General features: G+C 48.4%; 1 protein-coding gene across 1 annotated transcript; it reads right to left on the bottom strand.

Annotated features, from left to right (window-relative positions):
* Nucleotides 1–1,723: 1,723 nt before the first annotated feature.
* TSPAN33 (tetraspanin 33) lies at nt 1,724–21,207 on the bottom strand. The gene is made up of 8 exons (XM_055590875.1): nt 20,968–21,207; nt 7,885–7,942; nt 7,088–7,215; nt 6,673–6,747; nt 5,157–5,252; nt 3,503–3,631; nt 2,942–3,103; nt 1,724–2,756 (listed from the first exon to the last, which is right to left on the bottom strand). The coding sequence occupies exons 1-8, from the start codon at nt 21,067–21,069 to the stop codon at nt 2,655–2,657; spliced, it is 852 nt and encodes a 283-aa protein (XP_055446850.1). The 5' UTR covers nt 21,070–21,207; the 3' UTR covers nt 1,724–2,654.
* Between the last annotated feature and the right edge of the window lie 1,634 nt (nt 21,208–22,841).

The following is a 22,841-nucleotide window of genomic DNA, read 5'->3' as shown; positions in this document are numbered from 1 at the left end:
GGACATGAATGTGAGCAAACTCTTGGAGACAGTGGAGGACCGAGGAGCCTGGTGTGCTGCAGTCCCTGGGGGTGGCAAAGAGTTGGACAAGATTTAGCCACTGAACAACAATTAGACAGTCGTGTTAACCCCACATGCTTGAGACTAGGGTTATTAAACTGATAGAAATTCAGGGAGCAAATTAAATTGAAATGTGAAATAATGATGAGAAACCTTTAAAAAACTGAGGCCTTTTCTCTCCCAGCATCAGACCAAAGAGAAAGAAAGCTAAAAAGACACTGAGAAAGGTATCTAGGTAGAAATACTGAATTGCACTATAAGCTCCTGCACATTTAATGCTCAGGGTGTTATAAGCCCTGGTACTCGGTCGGAAATTCCTTACTCCTTTTGTACAAGCCTGAAGGCTAGATAATGAGAGACAGTAAAGACTTAAGTAGTTCGGGTTCAAGAAATCTGGATTTGAATCCTGGTTCTGCAGACCAGCGTTCCTGGTGTTTTCCTTCAAGAGGCTATAAACTGTCTCCTACTAGGTAGCTCCTCAAAGTCTGTAAACCAGGAAGGTGCGTCACCCCAGCTCCTAACGCGGACTTCTGGGTCCGCATCACCAAGTTAAAGAGTAAAAAATGCCTCGCTCTGGCTCTATCACAGCGTGCTTTTACTCTTCTTTCCCAGAATAAAAGGCCCTTACTTTAAAAAAAAAAAAAAAAAGAAAGATTTTATTTTTTTTTTCCGTTCTGTTACTAGCTGGAGCTAAACATTGGCTGGGGCCCCAGGCGGCGGCTGGAAAGGCGCCCTCCAGGAGCAGAAGGCTGGCTTAGGGGAAACTGGGGGCGGGGAGACAGCTCGCGAGGCTGCCCAGCGCGGGACGGCTTCTCCCATCTTTCCCAGCCAGGCCAAGGCCCTAGCGTGAGCCCCCCGACCGCAGAGCGTGGCGAGGAGACTTAGGGGACACTCACCGGGTAGTGGGGTCACGCAGCCCCACCCCCAAGCCCTCCCGCGCAGCCCTACACTCTCCTCCAGGTCGGGGGGCGGAGGCGCCCGCCTAGCCGCCGCGGGGGCGGGGACCACCCACGGCGCCGCGCGGCCCCGCCCCGGCCCCGCCCCGCGACGCTCCAGCCCGGCCTCCCTGCCCGCCTGGCTCGCAAGCTTCTCTCCGCGCGAGGAAACCCCACGCCCGGATGGAAGATTTTTTTTTTTCCTGGGTTTTCCCTAAAGCCGGATGGGCCGCGGTACCCAGCTCCTTCAGATAAAGATGGAAGAGAGGGCTAGAGGGTCTAGACTGGTAGTGAAGAGATGGCCTTCTTGCTCCTCATTCCCCCGCCCCTCCCTTCCCAGCGAGAGGGCTGGACTGGGATTTATCGACCTAACCCATCTGGAAAGTTTTGGGTAGCAAATTAATTTATTTTCGTTCGGAAAAAAAAATTAACGTCGTGTTTGGGGATAAAATTACGCTGTTCCCATATCCGAATTGGGAATCTCTCCATCTAATTTAAACCGGAGAGGACGAAGTTGTGGAAGGGAAGTAACGCATCTGCTGGAGGGAGGCGGGGTGGGTGATGGGACGGGCGAAGTACAGTAGCGTTTAGGAGACTGTCGCGTCCCCTCCTGGAGGGAGGCCTCCCTCTTCTCCCCCCGCACCCCACCCCCGCTACGGCTGGGTCCTTCTACCGCACCCCCCCAACTTCTAGTTGCCAGAATGGAAAATTCACCGAGTCCAGCCTAGTCCAGGTCAACAAACTTTTATTGCCATTTCTGGCTCCCCCAGCCCCAGCAAGATCCCTGCTTACACTGAGCTCTGCTGCAGAGGAATGGCGGTGGTGGGCGGGTGTTAACTTCTCTTTCTCTGCACACTGCCAATGTTTAAAAAGAAAATCCACTTACTGGGCAGGGAGGGCCATACAGGGTGGGATTCAAGGGCGCCTATGGCTCAGTCCCACCTCTGCTGGCTGCAGAATATAGACTATGGTTCCAAACATTTTTTAAGGGAAAGGAGAAGAGATGAATTTGGTTGCTGTTGTACCCCTTGCCCTTGCTGCCACGTTTCCATGGAAATGAGGGAGGGGCAGGATGTAGCTCACTCTGACTACCTGGGAGGGTGGCAGGACAGGCAGTTAGTAAACACATCGCCTTCCACTCCTACCCAATGCAGACTGCTGTCCCCAGTCGACCCCCAGGCTCACTGCCTGCTCCACCCCGGTCCCTTCTGGAGCTGGTATCATGCCAACTGGACTCCAGGCAGGGCTTGCTGGCAACAGTAAGAATCTAAGTATGTTGGTCAAGCTCAGTAGCAGCCCTAGTAGGGCCGTCAGTTGTCATGGCTCGGTGAAAAGCCCAGTGCCCCCACAACTCTGTGTAACTGCTGTTGCTCAAGCATCTGTCTCAGACAAAACAAAAACATAAACCCAAATGATTGAGGTTAGAGAGAATACAAAATAACAGTGCTGAGAGCTGGGATGAGGAGAGGAGGCACATCCTTCTCAGACTACAGCCACCTGTGCACCCTGCCTTCTGCTGCCTGGAGTTTGCTTCCTCCCGCTGGGCTGTGGTTTGCAGGGCTGGAATCCAATCTCCCGCTAGGTGCCGGCAGCTGTAACCACTGCCGTCGGTTGATGAGGCTCGCCTGCTGCCCTACAGAGGAGGTGTAGGACGGATCTTCAGTACCATGGGTCCGCCCGGTGCTGCTGATTGTAGAGCTGTAGTTTGATCTGATCTTTGATCTGACTCACGAGGATCATGGACAGCAGGATTCCCACCAGCTGGAAAAGGTAAGAAGGAATTGGGACCTCAGCCGTGAGGTCTGGCCTTGTTTTCTCTGACAGTCTTCCCAGTGCAGTCAGCACCTGCCCTTCAGCAGTGTTAGTGCCTGAGTCCCAGGTGCCCTCCCCCAAACTAAAGGAGTCTTTACAGAATTGTGGAACCGCAGTTTTACAAGGTAAGTTACCTGGGGGATGGCCAGGCCCAGTGCCACACCACCAAGTACGAAGAGGTTGCTATGTATCCAATTGACCAATCTGTCAATACAGCCGTTGGTGTAGATGACTTTACTAGCTTCCAGGTAGTCAAGGGCCTGCATACCTTGGCCACACATGGTGTTGATCACTGCCTGGGGAGAGAGTTCAAAAGCCAAGTGGGACTCCCATTCCTAAAACTTTTTCTCTGGGGCCCTAGCTGATGGGCCTCCCACCCTTCCTAAACTCCTAAATTGTTAGAGAATATATGTGGAGGATGCTAGGTTGGAAGTTGCTAAATGCAGACTTCCCTTCCTCTGGCGGTCTGAGTTCAGTTCTCCTTGCCTTAGAGAGCTGGGCCTTCTGGGCCGCCAAGTGGGCTATAGAAGTGAAAGATTGACAAAGCCATCAGACTGGAGTGAAGAAAAACATCTGACCGTTCTTCCGCAGGACTGACTGGCTGAGCTGGGGATGGAGATTCCCGATGGCAGCTGCTCTAATCAGAAAGTAACTCAGATCACTGTGGGAGGAAATGAGGCGGGACGTGTGCTCACCTGGTTGGGGGTAGGCAAGCAACAGGAGTAAGGCACAGAACAGCGCTCACGGCTGGGGTTGTCTTCTGAACAGTTGAAATACATGTTCAGGGACCAGTCCTTGTAGGAAATCCCTCCACAGCAGCTGAACTGCAACAGAGCCCATCACAGGGGTTAAATATCCCCCACCCCTTACACTGAGGTGACACAGGGAACTCTCAAAGCAACCAGAAGTCTATGGCAAGCTTCTACTTGTAAGTTCAAGTTGTGTTTAAACACAGCCTTGAAACTTTGAACTCAAGCTTTTCAGTGACCTTCACCTGAAGAAGTTATCTTTTCTTAATTTCTATTACTTTATATGTTTTTTGTAACTTCTTGTGTATATATTTTGTTTTACACACTCAACTATAAGCTCCTTGAGGGCAGTTTCTGGTTTTGCACTCTTGCATAGCATTTGCTGTTTAGTTGCTAAGTTGTGTCCGACTCTTTGTGACCCCATGGACTGCAGCCCACCAGGCTCATCCATCCATGGGATTTTCCAGGCAAGAATACTAGAGTGGGTTGCCATTTCCTTCTTCAGGGGATCTTCCCGACCCAGGGATCGAACCCATGTCTCCTGCATTGGCAGGCGGATTCTTTACTACTGAGTCACCAGGGAAGCATAGAGCCTGGCAAAAGGATATGTTCCCAAAATACTGGCTGAAATAATTAAAGGATCAGTGCTACAAACATTTGTCTTAATGTAGAGAAAGCACAGGAGGGGACTTTTCAATGTTGTGGACCCATAATTACACCATGAAAGCAAATAGGATCCAAGTTAAGGGTGTTACACCAAGTGAAGGGGAACTCAGCACTGGTCTCAAAAGCACTTTTGTTTCAAATATAATTTCTGACTCACAGCAGCATTATTCACAAGAGCCAAAATACAGAAGTGACCCAAAGTGTGCACCAAAAGACAAATGGATTAACAAAATGTGATATATACATATGATGGAATATTATTCAGCCTTATAAAGGAAATTTTGGCACAACCCACAACATAGATGAATGCTGAAGACATGCTAAGCGAAACAAGCCAGTCACAAAAGGACAAACAGTATTCATTGAGACAGAATTTCACAGAGACAGAAAATAGAATGGTGGTTTTTAGGAGGAGTGGGGCATTGGAGAGTTAGTGTTTAATGGGTATGGAGTTTCAGTTTGGGAGGAAAGTTTTGGAGATGGATAGTGATGGTGGCTATACAACAGTGTGAATGTACTTAGTGCTACAGATCTGTACACTTAAAGTGGTAAATTTGATATTATGTATATTTTACCACAATTTTAAAAATGTAACTAATTGGTGATATTAAAAAAAAGCTGCCAGATCCCCCCCATGAGTAACCACTTATAATGGTTTCTTTTATATCCTTCCATATTCCTTTTGTAAATATGAGTGCATATTCTTTCCTCTTTTACACAATTGGTAAATTACTATATATACTGTTCTGTGCCAGTAAAATTACTTTTAAAGCTATATGTGGCTTTTTTGCCAAACCCTTTCCCAGAATCCATTACCTATCAGGTAATGAAAAAGCCCACAGACCTTGAGGGTGAGTTGTCTCTTGGGATAGCATTAACGTTTACCCGTAGCTTCCCAGACCACTAGATGACCACCCCCCTCCTCAACCCGTACCTCCTTCTGGCCAAAATCTATGAGGTTCTGAAGGTCCAAGTCATCTCGGTAGTGCACGATGGCATTATTGATAATCTCACTCACTTTGCCCCGCACCTGCCAGGAACATGAAGAGGGAATCAGAACACAGGACTAGCCCCTAACCTGCTCCCCTGCAGAAACAGCAATAGACGGTGCTCATCTTTCTTTCTTTAAGTCAACCTTGAAGTCAGAACCAAGTCCTAGCAGGGAAGAGGGCCAGTTCCGAAGCCCATGCATCCCTGGGCTCCCTGGTACCTGTGGGCAAGAAAAATGCTGATCTGCTGTTGCCATGTCTCAGAGCCGCATTTCAAGATAAGCCAATATTTATCTATTTCTGAGTACTATTACACAAAATACTTGACTGATGTAAAGCAGTGAAACTAGTTTGTGTGTGTTGAGGGGGTGGATTGTTTTTTAGTAGAAAGGACTTACTGAGCTAAGACACTGACCTCTAGTGGACATAAGAGAATTGCATCTCTTTCAGTTCAGTTCAGTCGCTCAGTCGTGTCCAACTCTTTGCGATCTCATGGACCACAGCACGCCAGGCCTCCCTGTCCATCACCAGCTCCCAGAGTTTACCCAAACTCATGTCCATTAAGTCGGTGATGCCATCCAACCATCTTATCCTTTGTTGTCCCCTTCTCCTCCTGCCCTCAATCTTTCCCAGCATCAGGATCTTTTCAAATGAGTCAGCTCTTCACATCAGGTGGCCAAAGTATTGGAGTTTCAGCTTCAACATCATTCCTTCCAATGAACACCCAGGACTGATCTCCTTTAGGATGGACTGGTTGGATCTCCTTGAAGTCCAAGGGACCCTCAAAAGTCTTCTCCAATGTTTTTGAGTACAGATCTTTACTCTGTTATCATTTTTAGGATTTTACTAGAACACTCTGAATTGACTCAGTGGCTCTCAATTTCATAGTTTAAGCATGCTGTCTTCCTTCCTGCTTCATTACTTTTCTCAAAATTTCTTATCCATAGTCCTATACTTGCCCCTGGCAATCATCTGCCCTTTTGGAAAGAAATTCTGGTTTTTAATTAAAAGGGCTGCCACTGAATGGCAGACCACTTCCAGATATGGTGAGAGCTGTTCAAAGTCTTGTTTACTTCCCCCATTTCTTACGTTTGTTTATCCCAATAAATAATTTTTTAAAGAAATAAAAGGCTCTTCATGTTGTCTGTGACCCACTTGATAACTGAATTTTACTCAATCATTTGCCATTAAAGTTTGCAGACTATTTTAACTTTGGGTTCATAGAATTTATTTCCCTGTTGGCCTCTCAGACTGTCAGAGGAAAACACCTTACAATCTTGAAATCCTCTTTAAATATGGTGACTTTAAAGGGCATCCATTCATCCCTAAGGACAATCTTTCAAAGGCTAATGCTCCTCAGGGGAAGGACCACTGTGGTTAATTAGTCAGGCTGAGCACAGGCAGGAACCTTCCCTTCCTTCCTCTGGTTCACATCTGAGTAGGCCTGTGACTCCGAGTTACCTTGTCTGAGAAGACGAAGCCCAGGACGCCAGCTGCCAGCTGTAGCAGGAACACGATGGTGAGACAGAGAGAGAACTGTGGGAGAGCATGGCAAGAGGAGGCAGTCTGTTACCGTGCTGGGCAGGGGTTTCCCAGGGCCACAGGGACGCCTGGGGGCCACAGGCCACTTCTCCCGGACACCCCCCACCCCACAGGCCACTTCTCCCGGACACCCCCACCCCACACCCCAGCTGCCTCTGGGACGCTGTCCTGGGGGTGCTCGCCCTTGCTGGGTTACCTGGGCTGAACTCCACAGGGAGGAGTGGCCAGCACAGACCAGGGGTCAGCAAGGGACAAAACAAACTGAAGGGTTTCAGGAAGAAGCACAGGGAGGAGGGGCCCAGGCCTTCCCAGGGGGTCGCCCCTGACCACTCACCGTCTGCAGGAGGCAGATGTTCTCGCGGAGAGATCCGATGCAGCCGCAGAAGGTGAGCAGGAACATGAGGATGCCCACCACGATCAGCAGGATGGCCGGGTCCACAGCCAGGCAGGCCAGCGCCGCCTCTGGGGGGGGGGGGGCTCTCAGTCTGAGCTGGTGCCCACTGAGCAGGGTGCCAGGAGTGGGGTGGGGTGCCCCCAGAACTATCCTCCTCCCCTGGTGGGGGACTCTCCAGTGTGGCTAGGTAAAGGTTACAGGGAGCAGTACTGCTCTCCCACAGGGAGAACACCAAGGGCCCAGAACAGTCTGTGGCCTTTAATTTGAGGAACTAACAAAGTAAGAGCCTTTATTCCCAGGCTTGAGAGAGGAGGAACCACTTTTGCCCCAGAAAAGAATTAGAATGGCATTAGGCTTGCTGGCTTTTGCACATTCTGTTTCCTGGAGACTTCGTGTAGAGGAATAGGAATGGAGGTTGAGTTTCTCTGGAACATAGTGAAGGGAGGGCTGAAGCCTCTGGTTAGTCTTTGCACCCAGAAGCCTACCTTCTTCCCTAGATATGCCCTAAGCCTAAATTGCAGGCAGATCTCAGAAGATTCGTGGGAGCTTGGGGAAATCCAGGAGAACTGGCTTGGGTGGCCAGCAGAGTAAGCCACCAGGATTTGGCTAGAGGGTGGCTGCCCCCTATAGCTCCATAGCTTCTGTGAGGAGGAGGGCTGAAGGGCCAGGGCTGAAAGAGGCAGAGGAGAAAGGGGCAGCCGAGAGTCATGGGGAGATGGACAGGAACTGTAGCTCACCTGCATGCTTCATCAGCCGAGCGTAGATGCCCACAGCCACCATCACCATGGAAATCACCTGTGGAGACAGGGAAGAAGCCACACTCTGAGGTTTAGGAAGCCAGGGAGCCCTGAGAGCCATGAGTAACCTTGGAGGACAGGAGGATGACGACTCTTCCTGGACCAGAAATGAGCATCTTTTTCCTCCCCAGTGATACTGTTGATAGAATCCAGCAGGGCATTACCTCCATGAAAAGCCTGTATCAGGATGATCACATATAACTCTCACAACAGAGTTATCTGGTGAGGCAGCTATTCTCCCCATCTTACAGATGAGGAAGTTAAGGCAATGCAAGGTTAATACAGAACAGCAGTTAGGAACATGGGCTTCAGAGTGAGGTGAATCTGAGCCCACTCTGGACAACTCTCTGAACTTCAGTTTCTGTATCTGGGAATTTGTTTTTTGATGTCGTTGTTCTTTTTGGCTGTGTTGGGTCTTTGTTGCTGTGTGGGCTTTTCTCTAGCTGCAGTGAGCGGAGGCTACTCTTTGTTGTGGTGCTCGGGCTTCTCACTGCAGTGGCTTTTCTGTTGCACAGCACAGGCTCTAGGCGCACAGGCTCAGTAGTTGCGGCTCTCAGGCTCTAGAGCGAAGGCTAAGTAGTTGTGGCATATAGGCTTAGTTGCCCCAAAGCATGTGGAATATTCCTGGACCAGGGATCAAACCCATGTCCTCTACATTGGCAGGTGGATTCTTAACCACTGGACCATCAGGGAAGTCCCTGAAGATGGGAATTTAAAACAACTATATCTAATAAGATTACTGTGAAGATGAAATAAAAGAATTTAACTTGCCCAGGGTCACATAGAAACTGTGAAGTTCTGAATTTGAATCCAGCTACTTCAAAGGGAAGGTCTTCAAGCTGAAGCAGGCCTGAGTAGATGCTCCCAGATCTCTAACCCTCTTGGAGGTCAATGTGGTGTCAAATGTAAGAATGAAAGTGCAACCAGAATGAAAGAATGCTTGCACATGAATGCGTTGGTGTAAAATAGCAGAACTACCTTACAAAGGAAACTTTATAAAGTCTGATTCCAGGGTGTGGAAACAGAGAAGTTTAGACCTTTCAAACTTCCTGGCTTCTCTCTGAGAAAACAAACTCATCAAAGACCACCAGGGCTCCCTAAAGGGGCCCTTGCTGCAGGCTTCCAGGAGTGCAGGGTGATCCCGTGTGCACACCCTTCCTTTGTGCCCTGTTCCCAAGCTGGTGCTAAGTAGCAGCTGGCTGTCACCATGGCAATAGCTGGGGCCACGCTCTGGCTGGAGGGAGTTCTCAGCAGGAACTTGACCAGTTCAGTGGGGAATGACAGGGCTGGCTGGACTCCGCTGTCCTACAAGACAGAGACCAGTTGGGAATAAACATCTTGGGGCTTTGGTGGGAGAAGGGAATTGAGCCCCTATTGCAGGACAACAGGTCAGACTAGTCCTCAGGAGAGAGAGATTTTCTTTAGCGAACTCTACCAGCTAGTGCATTCAGCAGGAAATGGGAAAACCTTGTCTAAAACCATGTCTTTTAGGACCCTTCTCCTTGGTCCCCAGTCGTTTGACATCACCTCTGCCTCGGGGCCCCATGCGTTATGTGCTGGCCCTCACACTGTGTGTCCAGGAGCGAGGGAGCTGCTTGCAGAGAGCTGTGGGAGGGGCTGGAGGTGCCAGCTGGCTTCTTGTCCCACAGCACAGCCAGGCTCAGGGAGCAAGGGGCAGTGGGTGGGAGGTGAGGAAAACCCACAACAGAGATCCCAGTCATCCCGCCGGCCCAGAGACATAAGCCCTTTGCCAGAGCGATCAGGCATCTCTGTCTGCCCTTTAAAACTCACCACAGCCAATTCTGGTTCTGAACATCACTTTACTGAGTCATTTAAAAATATGTATCTGCTCTTTATTTAAACAGGCTCCTCGCTGTTTCTTCACATGTTAAATTTTCACATGTATAACTTTTCACAGACAGTCTCTGATTAAATCCCCACACAGCTAAAACAAGAAAGGGAAAGTAAAGAGATGCCATGTGTCCCAGGGTAAGTTCATTCCATGGGTGGGCTTGTAATTATAGCAGCTGTTCTGTCTCTATCTGCGGTAGGTAGAACAGTGTCCCCCCCAGAGATATCCTGTCTTAATTCCCAGAACCCGTGAAAACGTTACCTTACATGGCTGGTGGGGCTGTGTAAATGTGATTTGCGTAAGGACCTTATGATGGGGAGATTATCCCAGTTGGCCCAATATAATCACAAGGGACCTTATAAGAAGGAGGCAAGAGGGTCAGAGTAGAGGAGGAGATGTGTATGAGAACGGAAGCAGGGCCTGAAGTGTGTGCTGTAAGCTGAGGACCATGAACAGCCTCTACAAGCTGGAGAAGGCAAGGAACTAGATTCTTCCTTAAAGCCTCCAGAGGGAATCATGCTTGCTGACGTCTTGATTTCAGCTCAATGAGACCTGTTTTGGACTTCTGACCTCCAGAACTATAAGAAAACTAATTTGTGTTATATTAAACCATTCAGTTTGTGGCAATTTGTTAACAACAGTAATAGGAAACAAATACACTCTCCAAATCCAATTCATCAGCTGTTATGTAGGAGATACTCTGAAGACTGCAAAGATGAGCAAGATGTGGTCCCTGCCCTTAAGGAGACACATCTGTTATGTGGGAGGGGGCAAGAGCGTCTACAGCCTAAGGCAGTGCTTTTTGATGTTGGCTGCCATTAAAATGGGGGGGCCTGTAGAGAACTTCGAAATTCCTGATGCCTAGGCTACACCCCAAACCAAGTATGTCAGAATCTCTGGCATTGGAACCCAGGTCACAGTGTTCCTGAATGCATTCCAAGTGATTCCAACATGCAGCCAAGTTCAAGACCCACCAGCCTCAAGCACACTCACCAGGGATCTAGAGCAGCAGGTGCTGGTTATGTGAAAAATAAAGTTAAGACATTAATATGATCATGAATATTTAATATCATTAATGATCCTGCTTACTTGGAAGCTCACTAGCTACCTCTGAAATTCTGCATTTCTGTCATTGATCTGCTCCTTTATCCTGGAGTCACAGCTTGCTCTTTCACACTTCTATTCCCGACCACATCTCCCACCCTGAATTCCTCAGAGCTGCTGCCATTCCAAAGTGAGTACTGCTGTTATTAGCTTAGCATTTGAGAGCTGAATAGAAACTTAGGAATGAGCCCGACCACTCACTTTTTTTTTTAATAGATGAGGCCAAAAGAGCAAAGTGATATTTGACCAAGTGCACATGGGTGCAGTGACAACATCTGGACTAAACCTCATTTCCAATCTCAGTTGGGGACCGTCTACACCATATCAGTCTTTGCTGCAGAATCCTTGTGACATCCCACAATATCACCAGTGACCTCCTTTCATGATGAGAACGGAGATAAAGACACTTCTCTTCCTAGAATAGCTTTTCATATTCTGGCTAGAATGAAGCCTCACTGGAAACTTTCAAACGCTAGACACAGTTTTTAAAATAGCTGAGTCCAGCCAAAGGCATGTTCCTGAAGAGTTGTCCATCAAATTATATAAAATAATTTGCCCGCACCAGTACCTTTATCCTTATGTAAGGTGAGTCACCACCTTATAATGAAAATAGCCATCCGCTGGGCTCCTTGGAGAAATGGCTGATCCTAGGACTGGGGCAGGAAATAGGTAAGTCTGGAGCATCTTGTGGTGCCAGAAGGTAAGGAAACGCTCAAAAATAAAAAAACAAAACCCCACATTGGTGTGGCCATGCCAAAGAGATATCAAGAGAGTATGGAATTGTTACCCCAAATATAAATATCCATGAGTCTATACTGATATAAATGACTTAATAAATGGGAGAGCAAAGACAAATCTCTCACACAGAATTCCAAATATTTTACGGAGGTACTGCAGTGTCTGGAGAAGGTCATGGCAACCCACTCCAGTATCCTTGCCTGGGAAATCCCATGGACAGAGGAGCCTGGCGGGCTGCAGTCCACGGGGCCACACAGTCAGATATGACTGAGCGACTACCACTCACTGCAGTGTCAGGGAGGTGGGACACAATTCCCCACTTCCAAGTGTGGGCTGCACACAGTAACTTCTTTCCGAAGAGAACAGACTGCAAAAGGGTGGGGAAAAGACTGACTTTACAGTGGAGAAGCCTGGCTCCCTCAGCCAGGTGATCGACGTCAACATCCGCACAGGTCATTGATATGTGAGATTATGTGAAATGGCACTTCCCTTCCGTGGTCTTCCTTCCCCAAACCCATAACCCCAGTATAATTATAAGAAAACATCAGTCAAGTTCCAATAGAGGGACAAGATGATCAGTACTCTTCCAAACTGTCAAAGGCTTCAAAAACAAGGAAATTCTGAGACACTGCCACAGCCAACAAAAACCTAAGGAGACATAACAACTAAATGAAATTTGGTATCCTGGATGGGATCCTAGAACACAAAAAGGGCATTAAGTAAAAACTAAGGGAAGCTGAATAAAGCATGGAACTTAATGTAATAAATGTTTCAGGTTGGCTGAAAAGTTCATTCCAGATTTTTCCTGTGCGTGCTCAATTGTGTCTGACTCTTTGAGACCAACCCCATGGACTGTAGCTGACCAGGTTCCTCTGTCCATGGAATTTTCTAGGCAAGAACACTGGAATGGGTTGTCATTTCCTACTCCAGGAGATCTTCCTGACCCAGGGATCGAACCTGTGTCTCTTGAGTCTCCTGTGTTGGCAGGCAGATCCTTTACCACTGTGCCACCTGGGAAGCAGCATCATACTCATGTAAGATGTTAATAAACAAGAGACACTGGATGTGGGGTATATGGGAACTCTCTGTACCATCTTCTCAAAGTTCCTGTAAAACTAACACTGTTCTAAAAAATGAAATCTATTTTTTAAAAAAAGTCACCCTCAATTTGTTAGTCGTGTAAATCCACAGTTTGTAATATCATATTTTCTTAAACTGGGATTCACTTGCTTACAGTTTTACAACCTTTATCAGGGTGTTTTCTCCTTACACCAAAAAATGGCAGTAGAATTTAAAAATGTTCAGGTGACAGGACACTGAGAAGCTACAGTGCTCTCTTGGTATACCGAATGCAATCTTGACATATTAGATTCTTTTTGAAGCTTTAATATGGTACTACTGCTATCTACTTTATATTCATATTTAACTTTGCCCAATTATCCCAATAATGTCCTTTATAACTGCATTCCCCTCCTTTTTTCCTGATTCAGCTTCCAGTCAACAATCATGTAGTTAGTGATCCATGCATCAAGTCTCCTTTAGCTTGGAACAGTTTCACAGCTTTTTTTCTTTTCTTTGTATTTGGTTTCTCAAAACACTGACTTTAAAAAAATTGTGGTAAAGTACATACACCACGAAATTAACCATTTTAAAGGGTGCAGTTCAGTGGCCATAAGTACATTCATATTGCTGGGCAACCACCACCATTATCAGGCTCCAGGACAGTTTCTTCACCCCAAATACAATTCCTGTACCCATTAAATGGTCACTCCCAACTCCCTCCACTCCTCCAACCCTTGGCAACCACAGACCTGATGTCTCTATGGTTTTGCCTATTCTGCACATTTTCTATAAATGGAATCATATAATATGTGGCTCTTGGTGTCAATCTTCTAACCTTTCCAAGGTTCATCAGTGTTGTAGCATGTATCAGGACTTCATTACCTTTTAAGGCCTAGTAATATCCCACTGGATGGATAGAACCCAATTGGTTTTTCCATTCATCTGCTGATGGACATGTGGATTGTTTCCACCTTTGGGCTACTGTGAATAGTGTTGCCATGAATATCCATGTACAAGTTTTTGTTTGAGTACTTCCTGTTTGCTGTCTCTTGGGTATAGACCCTGGAGTGGAATTGCCAGGTCGTAGGGTAATTCTATATTTAATTTTTTGAGGTGCTACCAAGCTTTTTCCACAGTAGCTGCACCATTTCACATTCCCACCCGCAATGTACGGGATTCCAATTTTTCCACATCATTGCCAATGCATGTTCTGATATTTTTCCTTTTGATACTGACTTTTTTTTTTTTTTTATAAGTCCAGGCCAGTGGTTTGGATTAACATCCCTCAGTTTGGATGTTGGATTGTTTCTTCCCAATCTGATCCAGATGATGTATTTTTGACAGGAGTATTAACATAGATAATGTGTCCTTCTCAATATGTCACGAGAGGAAACGACATACTAATTTCTACCCTAGAAATAAGGAACAATTTTACTAACAGATGATTTGATTGTTAGCCACATGTCTCAGCGTCTCATAAAATAGTATGGCAATACTCTAAATAGTTTCCTAGTTTTCCAGAAGGCTTGCTGCTAACGTGTCCTCTTCCCTGTGCCCTTGACGGCAGATAAGCAGCTGTGGTCTTGGAGAGAAGATGGGAGATAACTGAAAACAGAGAAAAGTCACTCCATTATTTGACCTTTTTTTCCCCCCTGTAAATCAGGAAAAGACAGTCATGAACTGATGTTTGTGAGGAAAACCCTTATTCCAGCCCCTGGCACACTAATTCACAGCCATCAGCACCAAGTGGGAAGGGCCCCCAGGTAAGGTCCTGGACAAGAGAGCTACTGGCTCGAATGTCCATAATTACAGGCAGATTAGCTCTTGAGTCTGTTTCCATTGGATTAAAACCAATGCAATGTGAAAAGCTCTGAGAAGTGGACCTGGGGAAGGTCCTCGGACAACAGTGGAATCTCTGTTCCTATGATATATAGGAAACATCTCTGTAAACTTTAAAATATAACAACACCATTAATCATCATCACCTTCTGGCTAACAGCAGGAATGTGAGCAGGGGCATCTGAGGCTGAAGGAAGTCAGGTTTAAGGTTGGCCCTGGCCTAGGCTGAGTCCCCACACACCTGTCACTTGTCAGGAGGAGCACTCATCCTAGCTCTCCAAGTCCTTCCCCAATAGGTGACCTTGACGAGCCAATCCTAACAACGATGGTAATAGCTACCTTTCTTCGAGGGCTAAAGGGCCAGGCACTGGACTAAGCGCTGTATACACACTATGACCACAAGCCCAAGAGGGTGGTCGGATCTCCAGTTTATAGAATTGATGTTGGGAGAATTTACTCAGTTAGTGAGTGGCTAAAGTGGGACTGGAAGGTATGTCCATATGGCTCCAGAGCCTCATGACCTTGGTCACATGGCTGCCTCCCGCTTTGCCTCACAGCAGCTCCAGGGCGTGTGCGTTCACTTCAGGGCCTCGTGTGAGGTGGGAAGGAGCTGCCTGCAGTTGTCTTGCGTGAGCAGCTGGTAATCTCCGAACGGCGGGGCTCAGGCCGGGGAAGTAAAATAGCATCAGGAGGGCCCTGTAGGACCCAGAGGGAAGTGCTGGAGCCATGCCTGAAAGGGGCCAATGGGGCATCACCACTAGGGCCCACCAGCCCCCGAGAGGAAGCCTGGCCTGTCCACCTTCCACATTCTAAAGTCCAATCTAGGGGCTTCCCTGGTGGTCCAGTGGTTAAGACTTTGCCTTCCAATGCAAGGGGCGTGGGTTCAATCCCTGGTCAGGGAGCTAAGATCCCACATGTCTCATGGCCAAAAAACCAAAACATAAAACAGATATTATAATGTAACAAATTCAGTAAAGACTTTTATTAGTAAAAAATGGCCCACATAAAATCTTGAAAAAATTTTTAAAAATTAAAATAGAAAGCCTAGTCTGCATGAACTGGGTGGATCTGTCTCACCTTTTCTTTGGAATGAATCTTTCCCCCTCTTTTCTTGATGGTGGCAGTGGGAGACAGCTGGGAGTAGAGTGATTCCCTGCATGGGGCTCAAACCACTGTCCCCTCCACCCACTGCCAGAAGGATGTTGGGAGGGAGGGGTCTGCACCTCCCACTTCTCAGTCCTTTCTGTCCTTATTTCTGGATGAAGTAAAAAAAATCATAGCTTGTGAGCCCTAAAGCAGGGCCCCCTCTCTCACTACCTGGGATCTGCACACACCAGTCCTTCAGCAGCCATCCTGGCACCACTGTTCTGGGATTTCTAAGGTGGAAACTCTGCATGTGGGACTGACTGACTGGCTCTCTCCCGCTGGATAGGATGGAATTGTCCAGCTGGAGTGGAGTCCCTAGGGCTCTTTCCTCGGCTGGAGTGGAGTCCACAGAGCTCTTTCCTCTCCAACGTCTGGGCCAACTCTTTAGCTCCTTTTAGGCCACGGCTGGTTTTGGTTTTCCAAGGTTATAAACGAGGAAGGGAAGTTCACAAGGGCTCATAGTGGTATAAACACTCAGACTCACAGCCTGGAGTCGCCAGCCTGACACATAGCTTGCTACCGAAACTCTAAGAGATGCTTCTCTTTTATCCTTTTTAAAAGCTGCTTGAAGTCTATGATTTTCTACTTGGTACAAGGCAAACAGAGCTATTTAGGGAGTTAAGAAGGCATGTGTGTGACCTGACAACAAAGAGTGTGGTTCTGTCTTCATTCTTGGTGGTGGTGGTGTTGTTTTATAAAAAATAATGTGATAATTTGTTTATTGCAGCCTGCCTAGTCTATAGGGAAAGGAGGGAAAATATGGGGGAGGAAATGGGCTCTATCTCCTAACATGTGTAGGTAGTTGTGTATGTGTGTGTGTGTTTGTGTGCCCACGCTTGCATGGTGGTAAAGGTGGGGGTGGCGTGGGCAGGAAGGGACCCGGGCACTCAGGAGGGGCTTTTGCCAGGCTCAATGCCTGATCATTTCCTTGTGGCTTCTGAGCCAGACTACAACAGATAGTGCTGAAGGTGGTTTGGGGGGAGCATTCTGAATCCCCTAGGGATTCCAATACAGTGGAAGTAGGCGGGAAGGTGAATTTCTTGAAGGAGATACCTCATCAGAACCCTGGATCAGCCCAGGGAAGACCTGGATGGGTCCATGTGTGCTATGGGCAGTAATCAGGCATGGCCCTGAGGGAGATGATGGAGGGCATGGCTGCCATTTTTTCTAACCCGGCTTGAGGGAAGGGTGCCAGACCCACTGCAGAAGAGAACACAGGATGCAACCCTAATTAAGAATTAAGGATGCTTGAGGACTTAAGGTTGTGCTGCATCCTGACAGACTAGTGTCCATAAGAAGGGAGGAAGGGCATCCTGATTCCACCCCATAGGCTCTGATCCCTCGTTCACCACTCAATAAACATTCAATAAGTACCCACTCTCTGCCAAACATAGCTTGGGCGCTGAGAATCCAGAAGTAAATAAGCCAGTCTCTACCCTCAGGAGCCTAGAGGGGAAGACATAAAGAAATGCATAATTGGGGCACAGGTTAAAAAAAAAAAGATCTGACGATCAAAACATGCACAAGGTGCCGGGGCAGGGGGAGTCCTGAGGCATCGCCTCTAAGGAAGGCTCAGCTGAGACACAGAGGCAGGAGAGCTGAGCTTCTAGGCTTTGCCTGACTCAGAAGTTACGCCAACTGCTGCCCTGGGTGGGAAAAGGATCAGCAAGGAGGGAGATGGTTGCTGTGGGCAGCAATGAAAATGCTCCTGCCAACGTATGCCCAAGCTGACAAAGCGTGGTGTATCAGCCCACTGTCTTCCCTTTGCACGGACAGACAGAAGGTTGTGTTCAGTCATGTCCAACTCTTTGTGACCCTATGGACTGTAGCTCACCAGGCTCCTCTGTCCATGGGATTCTCCAGGCAAGAATACTGGAGTGGGTTGCCATTTCCTTCTCCAGGGGATCTTCCTGACCCAGAGATCAAACCAGGGTCTCCTATATTGCAAGCAGTCTCCTGCACCGCAGGCGGATTCTTTACCAACTGAGCCACTAGAAAAGCCCTCATTCCCTCTGCACAGAGCTGTCTAATACAAGGAGGTAAGGAAAGTCAGCTACTTCTAAACGGAAAGACTAAACTATAACTTCTGTGATCCTGGGGCAATTCTCCAAGCCATGGAATCCTAACAATCAGTAACCCAGTTGCACAATTCTGGGAAGAAAACTAGAACTCCTAGGCAAAAGAGGAATTGAGATTTGAAGCATGAACAGAAGGAACAGGTCTTGGTCCCATAGGAGCCAGGAGCCTTCTGAGTCAGACTCCAAATGCCCCAAGGGTCAGGGCTCCTAGAGAAGTAGCACGGCTAACCACTGCCACCACGGTCACCACTATCACCACTGCATATGAGGCCAGGCGATGCCTTCCCAATGTGACCCAGGCACAGATGCAAACACCATCCATCCACACCTCCCCGGCGCCTGGCCAGAACATACACTCTCCCTGGAATAGGAGTTGGCTGACAATCCCAACCATGGGTGCCTCCTGAGTAGGAAAGGGGAATTTGATTAAGATGGTTGCTGCTAAGTCACTTCAGTCGTGTCCAACTCTGTGCGACCCCACAGACGGCAGCCCATCAGGCTCCCCCGTCCCTGGGATTCTCCAGGCAAGAACACTGGAGTGGGTTGCCATTTCCTTCTCCAATGCATGAAAGTGAAAAGTGAAAGGGAAGTCGCTCAGTCGTGTCTGACTCTTAGCGACCCCATGAACTGCAGCCCACCAGGCTCCTCTGTCCATGGGATTTGCCAGGCAAGAGTACTGGAGTAGGATGCCATTGCCTTCTCCGATTAAGATGGTGGAGAAACCTAAAGAAAGAAATCACCATAATCAGTCCCTAAAGGGGGATGGGAAGAAAAATGACCCCTGATCTGGGGAAACAGCTCTTCATCTCCTGCTGACCATATGTGGGATTAACTCTATGAGTCCAGACCTGGGGGAGAAGTGGCATTCAGTAATGCAAAAAAAATACTGTCCCCTGCAAAGGTCGATGTCCCAAGGGTCCCAGGACACAAGAAAGGTGCATCCTTAGAGCTAGCCCCAGGTCTTGAAGAAAGAAAACAGTCCCCAGAGTGACATTCCTCTTTAAATAGTTCAGAGGCAGAAAAAAATTTCTCCTTTAGAGGAGAAAGCTTAAGGACAGAGACACACATATATTGGCTTGGGGTCACACAGTAAGTTGGTGCCAAAAAGAAATTGGGCCTCTTGTCCTTCGGTGTGCTATTTCTAGTGCCTCTGACTTTTTATGAGTCTCAAATAGGGCCAAGAAGGGGGGCTTCTCTAATTTGGGATGCTTCCAGCTTGGTTAGCCAGGTCCTCTGACCTTGAATGAAGCATTGGAACCAAGAAAAACGGGTCTATGGAGCCAAACTCTCTCCCTTTCTGTGACCTCCCAAAGTCACTTATCTGGTAAAAGGGATAGAGTGGGGGAAGTCCAGGAAAATGACCGTGAAGGCAAGTGTAACAGATGCACCCAGCTGTTGTTGCTAGGGTGCACAGATAAGAGTGAAGCGCCGAAGGCTGCAACGGAGTTGCATGCAAAGTCATGATTGACAGAGGAAGTTAGAACAAGGACCTGAGTTCCCTGGGATGCTAGTGCTGACTCTAAAGATGGCGTGTCATTGGCCTGGCATACTCAGTGGGCATGTAAGAGGGTTCTCTGGAATTTGCCCTTAGGTGTGGGGCTTCCCCTTAGGACATCCCCCAGCCTGACAGAGTGGTGGTGAGATTTTCTTCCCTAGCCACCAGCTGAAACTGGCGTTGACTAGTTAACTACCAATACTGCTAACACCCCAGCGACAGCAGCAACCAAGGACTTCCCCTGTGGTTCAGTAGAGAAATCACCAGGTCAAGCCCACTAACCCCCTTTTTGACATAGGATAAAAGAACATCTCTATGGTTTGGCTTTCTTATATATAAAATGCAGAGCTCTAGACAAGATGTCTTCTAGTTGTTTTCTTTGCCAGTTGCCGAACTGAGAATTTGTTAGGAGTTCAAACTTCGTTTTTCCCAGTACAATGGCTGAGAGTGAGCTGTCATCGCCACCCTCTGGGATTTCTCTCATTTTTCCCAACAGGCTGGCACTTATGTACTTTGTGTCTGTTCACACCATGGCCCCCGTGAAACCTTTCCAGCAACTGGCTTAGCTGCCTAGTCTGCTCCTTCTCCTAGGAAACGTAGACTCCTCCCTCCTGCAAGTCTGAACTTTAGGTCTCAAGCAGAGGTGGGCAAGTGTAATGGACTCCTAGAGCAGCAGCAGCTCTGGTGTCGTTGGTGCTGGAAGAGAAACTGGGGAATGTGACGGGGGTGGAGATGGATCTCCCCATGTTCTCAAACCCAGAGAGGCTCAGGGACTCTCGAGACATGAAACAGGACTGAGCTAGCATTTCATCATCTGGCCCAGCTGCATTCTCAGCTCCAGCAGAGAATTTCCAGCATCCTTGATCATGCTGGGTTTGATTTTTATGGAGGAGGAGACTGAGGCCCACAGAGGTGAACATATTGCCCAGGTTACTCAAGTCAACAATTGAAGGCAGACTGGGGGTGGGAATCGAGGCAGCCCCAGACCGACATTTTCTACTTTTTCAGCTCCAATCAGAAGATTCTGAAAGGACCCCTGGACTTGCCCCGGTCTTAAAGAAGCGAAATAATATCAAACTCCAGAGGATGGAGCCTGGTCCTGAGAAAGGTGGGCAAAGTTTGGGAGAGTTCTGGGAAAAACACCCACACCTGGAGGCCATTCCTGTCCTTTCTCAGCCTTTGGAGGGAAGAGGAGGAGGGAGGGCGGCAGAGGCCTGCAAAAGGAAGAGACGAAAGCCCCTGAACCCATTCTCTCTGAGGGAAGGGAGAGGAAAGGTCTGGGTTCCCCGCTTCCTCTTTTTTTCTTTGCCAGCAGGGCCTCCCAGCCCCCAGGCCTGAAAAATCCCCCAATCGTGAATGTATTAAGCTTCTGCTTGGGCCAACAGGAAAACCCGCTCCTCCCGCTCAAATCCACCTTTTTAGACTGACACAGACCCTCATACGAAGCCCAGAGAATACCCATAAAGCTTTACCGAATCTCTTGCATTCCCTCCACCCCAACACCCTCTGCAGTCAAGGCGCCACGGGGATGTCCCTGCCTAGGATAAATTACCTCAAAGTGCGATTTTTCCAGAAAACTAGACTGTGCCGCTCACCACGTTCGCCTTGAACCGGGCATCCGGGAACGACCCCTCCTCAGCGCTGGCAGCCCACTCAACCCTCCAGCGAGTGCCCTGCAGCCCAGATGCCCCTATAACCCCAAGACTCACCCAGAAGAGCATGTTGAAGAAGAAGAGCAGGTATTTCACCAGCGGGCTGACGAAGGAGAAGTCCTCCCCATAGGCGGCCGGCGCCCCGGGTCTCCGGGCCATGGTCCAGCCGCCGCTGCCCCCGGGGGCCTATCTCCACACGGCGGCCGGCCCACCTGCGCGCTCCGCGCCGGGAGGCATGAGCTGCACCACCGCCGGAGCCTAAGCGGCGGGGGCACTGCGCCGCGGCGGGAGGTGCCCGCGCCGTGCGTCCGGGAGAAGCGCGGGCAAGGGAAAGGCGCCGCCACTGGAGCCGCCGGGAGTCGCGGGAGCTGCGGCTGGCAGCGTGAGCGGCGGAGACTTCGCTGCGGCCGGAGGACCAGCCTGGCGCGCCGGGCTCCCAGGAAACCGGGCCCGCCCCCGACCGCCCATTGGCTCGTCTGCCGAAGCCTGACTTCTCATTGGTCGATCTCTGATGTCACTAAGTATCCAACCATCCCTCTTTTCCGAGAGGCGGGGGAGACACCTGTTCAGTGAGGGACAACTTGTTAAAGGGTCAGCAGTTCCGCCTCCTCCCCCGAGCTGGAAAGCATCCAGGCTTCAGCTACTCAAGGGAAAAAAGATGAGAAGGAATGCACACTGTCATCACACACCCACGTCCTCTACCCAGTTGCTGTGCATATATGCAAACACACATACATTAAAATCAACAAGTACATACACCATGTTAAGCAATGCGTTGAAAGCCGTAGGAATACAAGAGAGTAGAAGAAATCCACCCCCTACCCCGGGGTAGGGGGCTGATGACAATAAAATCAGAGAGACAAAACTAACCTACACATGACAATTAAGACTGTTTAAAAGGAGCTGCTATCCTGTTTAATAACTATATATTTTAAATGCTTATTTCACAAAACACTATAATCCAATAGTGGAAATTTGGAAACATCACCAACAATCCTGCCATCCTAATTCATTACTCTTTCAATTCCCATCTCACTATTTAAGTCTAGATCCGAGAGCAGACATCGTTTTTAACACACTGATCTGACACATACCAGTACAGTACAGGTGACAGACCCTGGGCTGGCTATCTAATGCACACGTGAATGCTGTCGACTGAACATTTGAATCGATTTTATCTCCAGATTCATATGCTGAAATCCTAACCCCTATGATTATAGCGTTAGGAAATGGAGACTTTGGGAGGTGCTTAGGTCATAAGAATGGAGCCTTTCAGTTCAGTTCAGTTCAGTCGCTCAGTCGTGTCCGACTCTTTGCCACCCCATGAACTGCAGCATGCCAGGCCTCCCTGTCCACCACCAACTCCCAGAGTTCACTCAGACTCACGTCCATCGAGTCGGTGATGCCATCCAGCCATCTCATCCTCTGTCATCCCCTTCTCCTCCTGCCCCCAATCCCTCCCAGCATCAGGGTCTTTTCCAATGAGTCAACTCTTCGCATGAGGTGGCCTAAGTACTGGAGTTTCAGCTTTAGCATCATTCCTTCCAAAGAAATCCCAGGGCTGATCTCCTTCAGAATGGACTGGTTGGATCTCCTTGCAGTCCAAGGGACTCTCAAGAGTCTTCTCCAACACCACAGTTCAAAAGCATCAATTCTTCAGCACTCAGCTTTCTTCACAGTCCACCTCTCACATCCATACATGACCACTGGAAAAACCATAGCCTTGACTAGACGGACCTTTGTTGGCAAAGTAATGTGTCTGCTTTTGAATATGCTATCTAGGTTGGTCATAACTTTCCTTCCAAAGAGTGTCTTTTAATTTCATGGCTGCAATCACCATCTGCAGTGATTTTGGAGCCCCAAAAAATAAAGTTTGATACTGTTTCCACTGTTTCCCCATCTATTTCCCATGAAGTAATGGGACCAGATGC

The sequence above is a fragment of the Bubalus kerabau genome, chromosome 8 (genome assembly GCF_029407905.1).
Source record: "Bubalus kerabau isolate K-KA32 ecotype Philippines breed swamp buffalo chromosome 8, PCC_UOA_SB_1v2, whole genome shotgun sequence".
NCBI lineage: Eukaryota > Metazoa > Chordata > Mammalia > Artiodactyla > Bovidae > Bubalus > Bubalus kerabau.
This window is presented reverse-complemented; position numbering and strand designations above follow the sequence as displayed.

Coding starts and splice junctions, on each gene's coding strand:
- TSPAN33 (XM_055590875.1), bottom strand. CDS start 21,069: ATGGCCCGGAGACCCGGGGCGCCGGCCGCCTATGGGGAGGACTTCTCC. Junction 7,216..7,884: donor TCGGCTGATGAAGCATGCAG/GTGAGCTACAGT, acceptor CCCCCCCCCCAG/AGGCGGCGCTGGCCTGCCTG. Junction 6,748..7,087: donor ACATCTGCCTCCTGCAGACG/GTGAGTGGTCAG, acceptor GCTCTCCCACAG/TTCTCTCTCTGTCTCACCAT.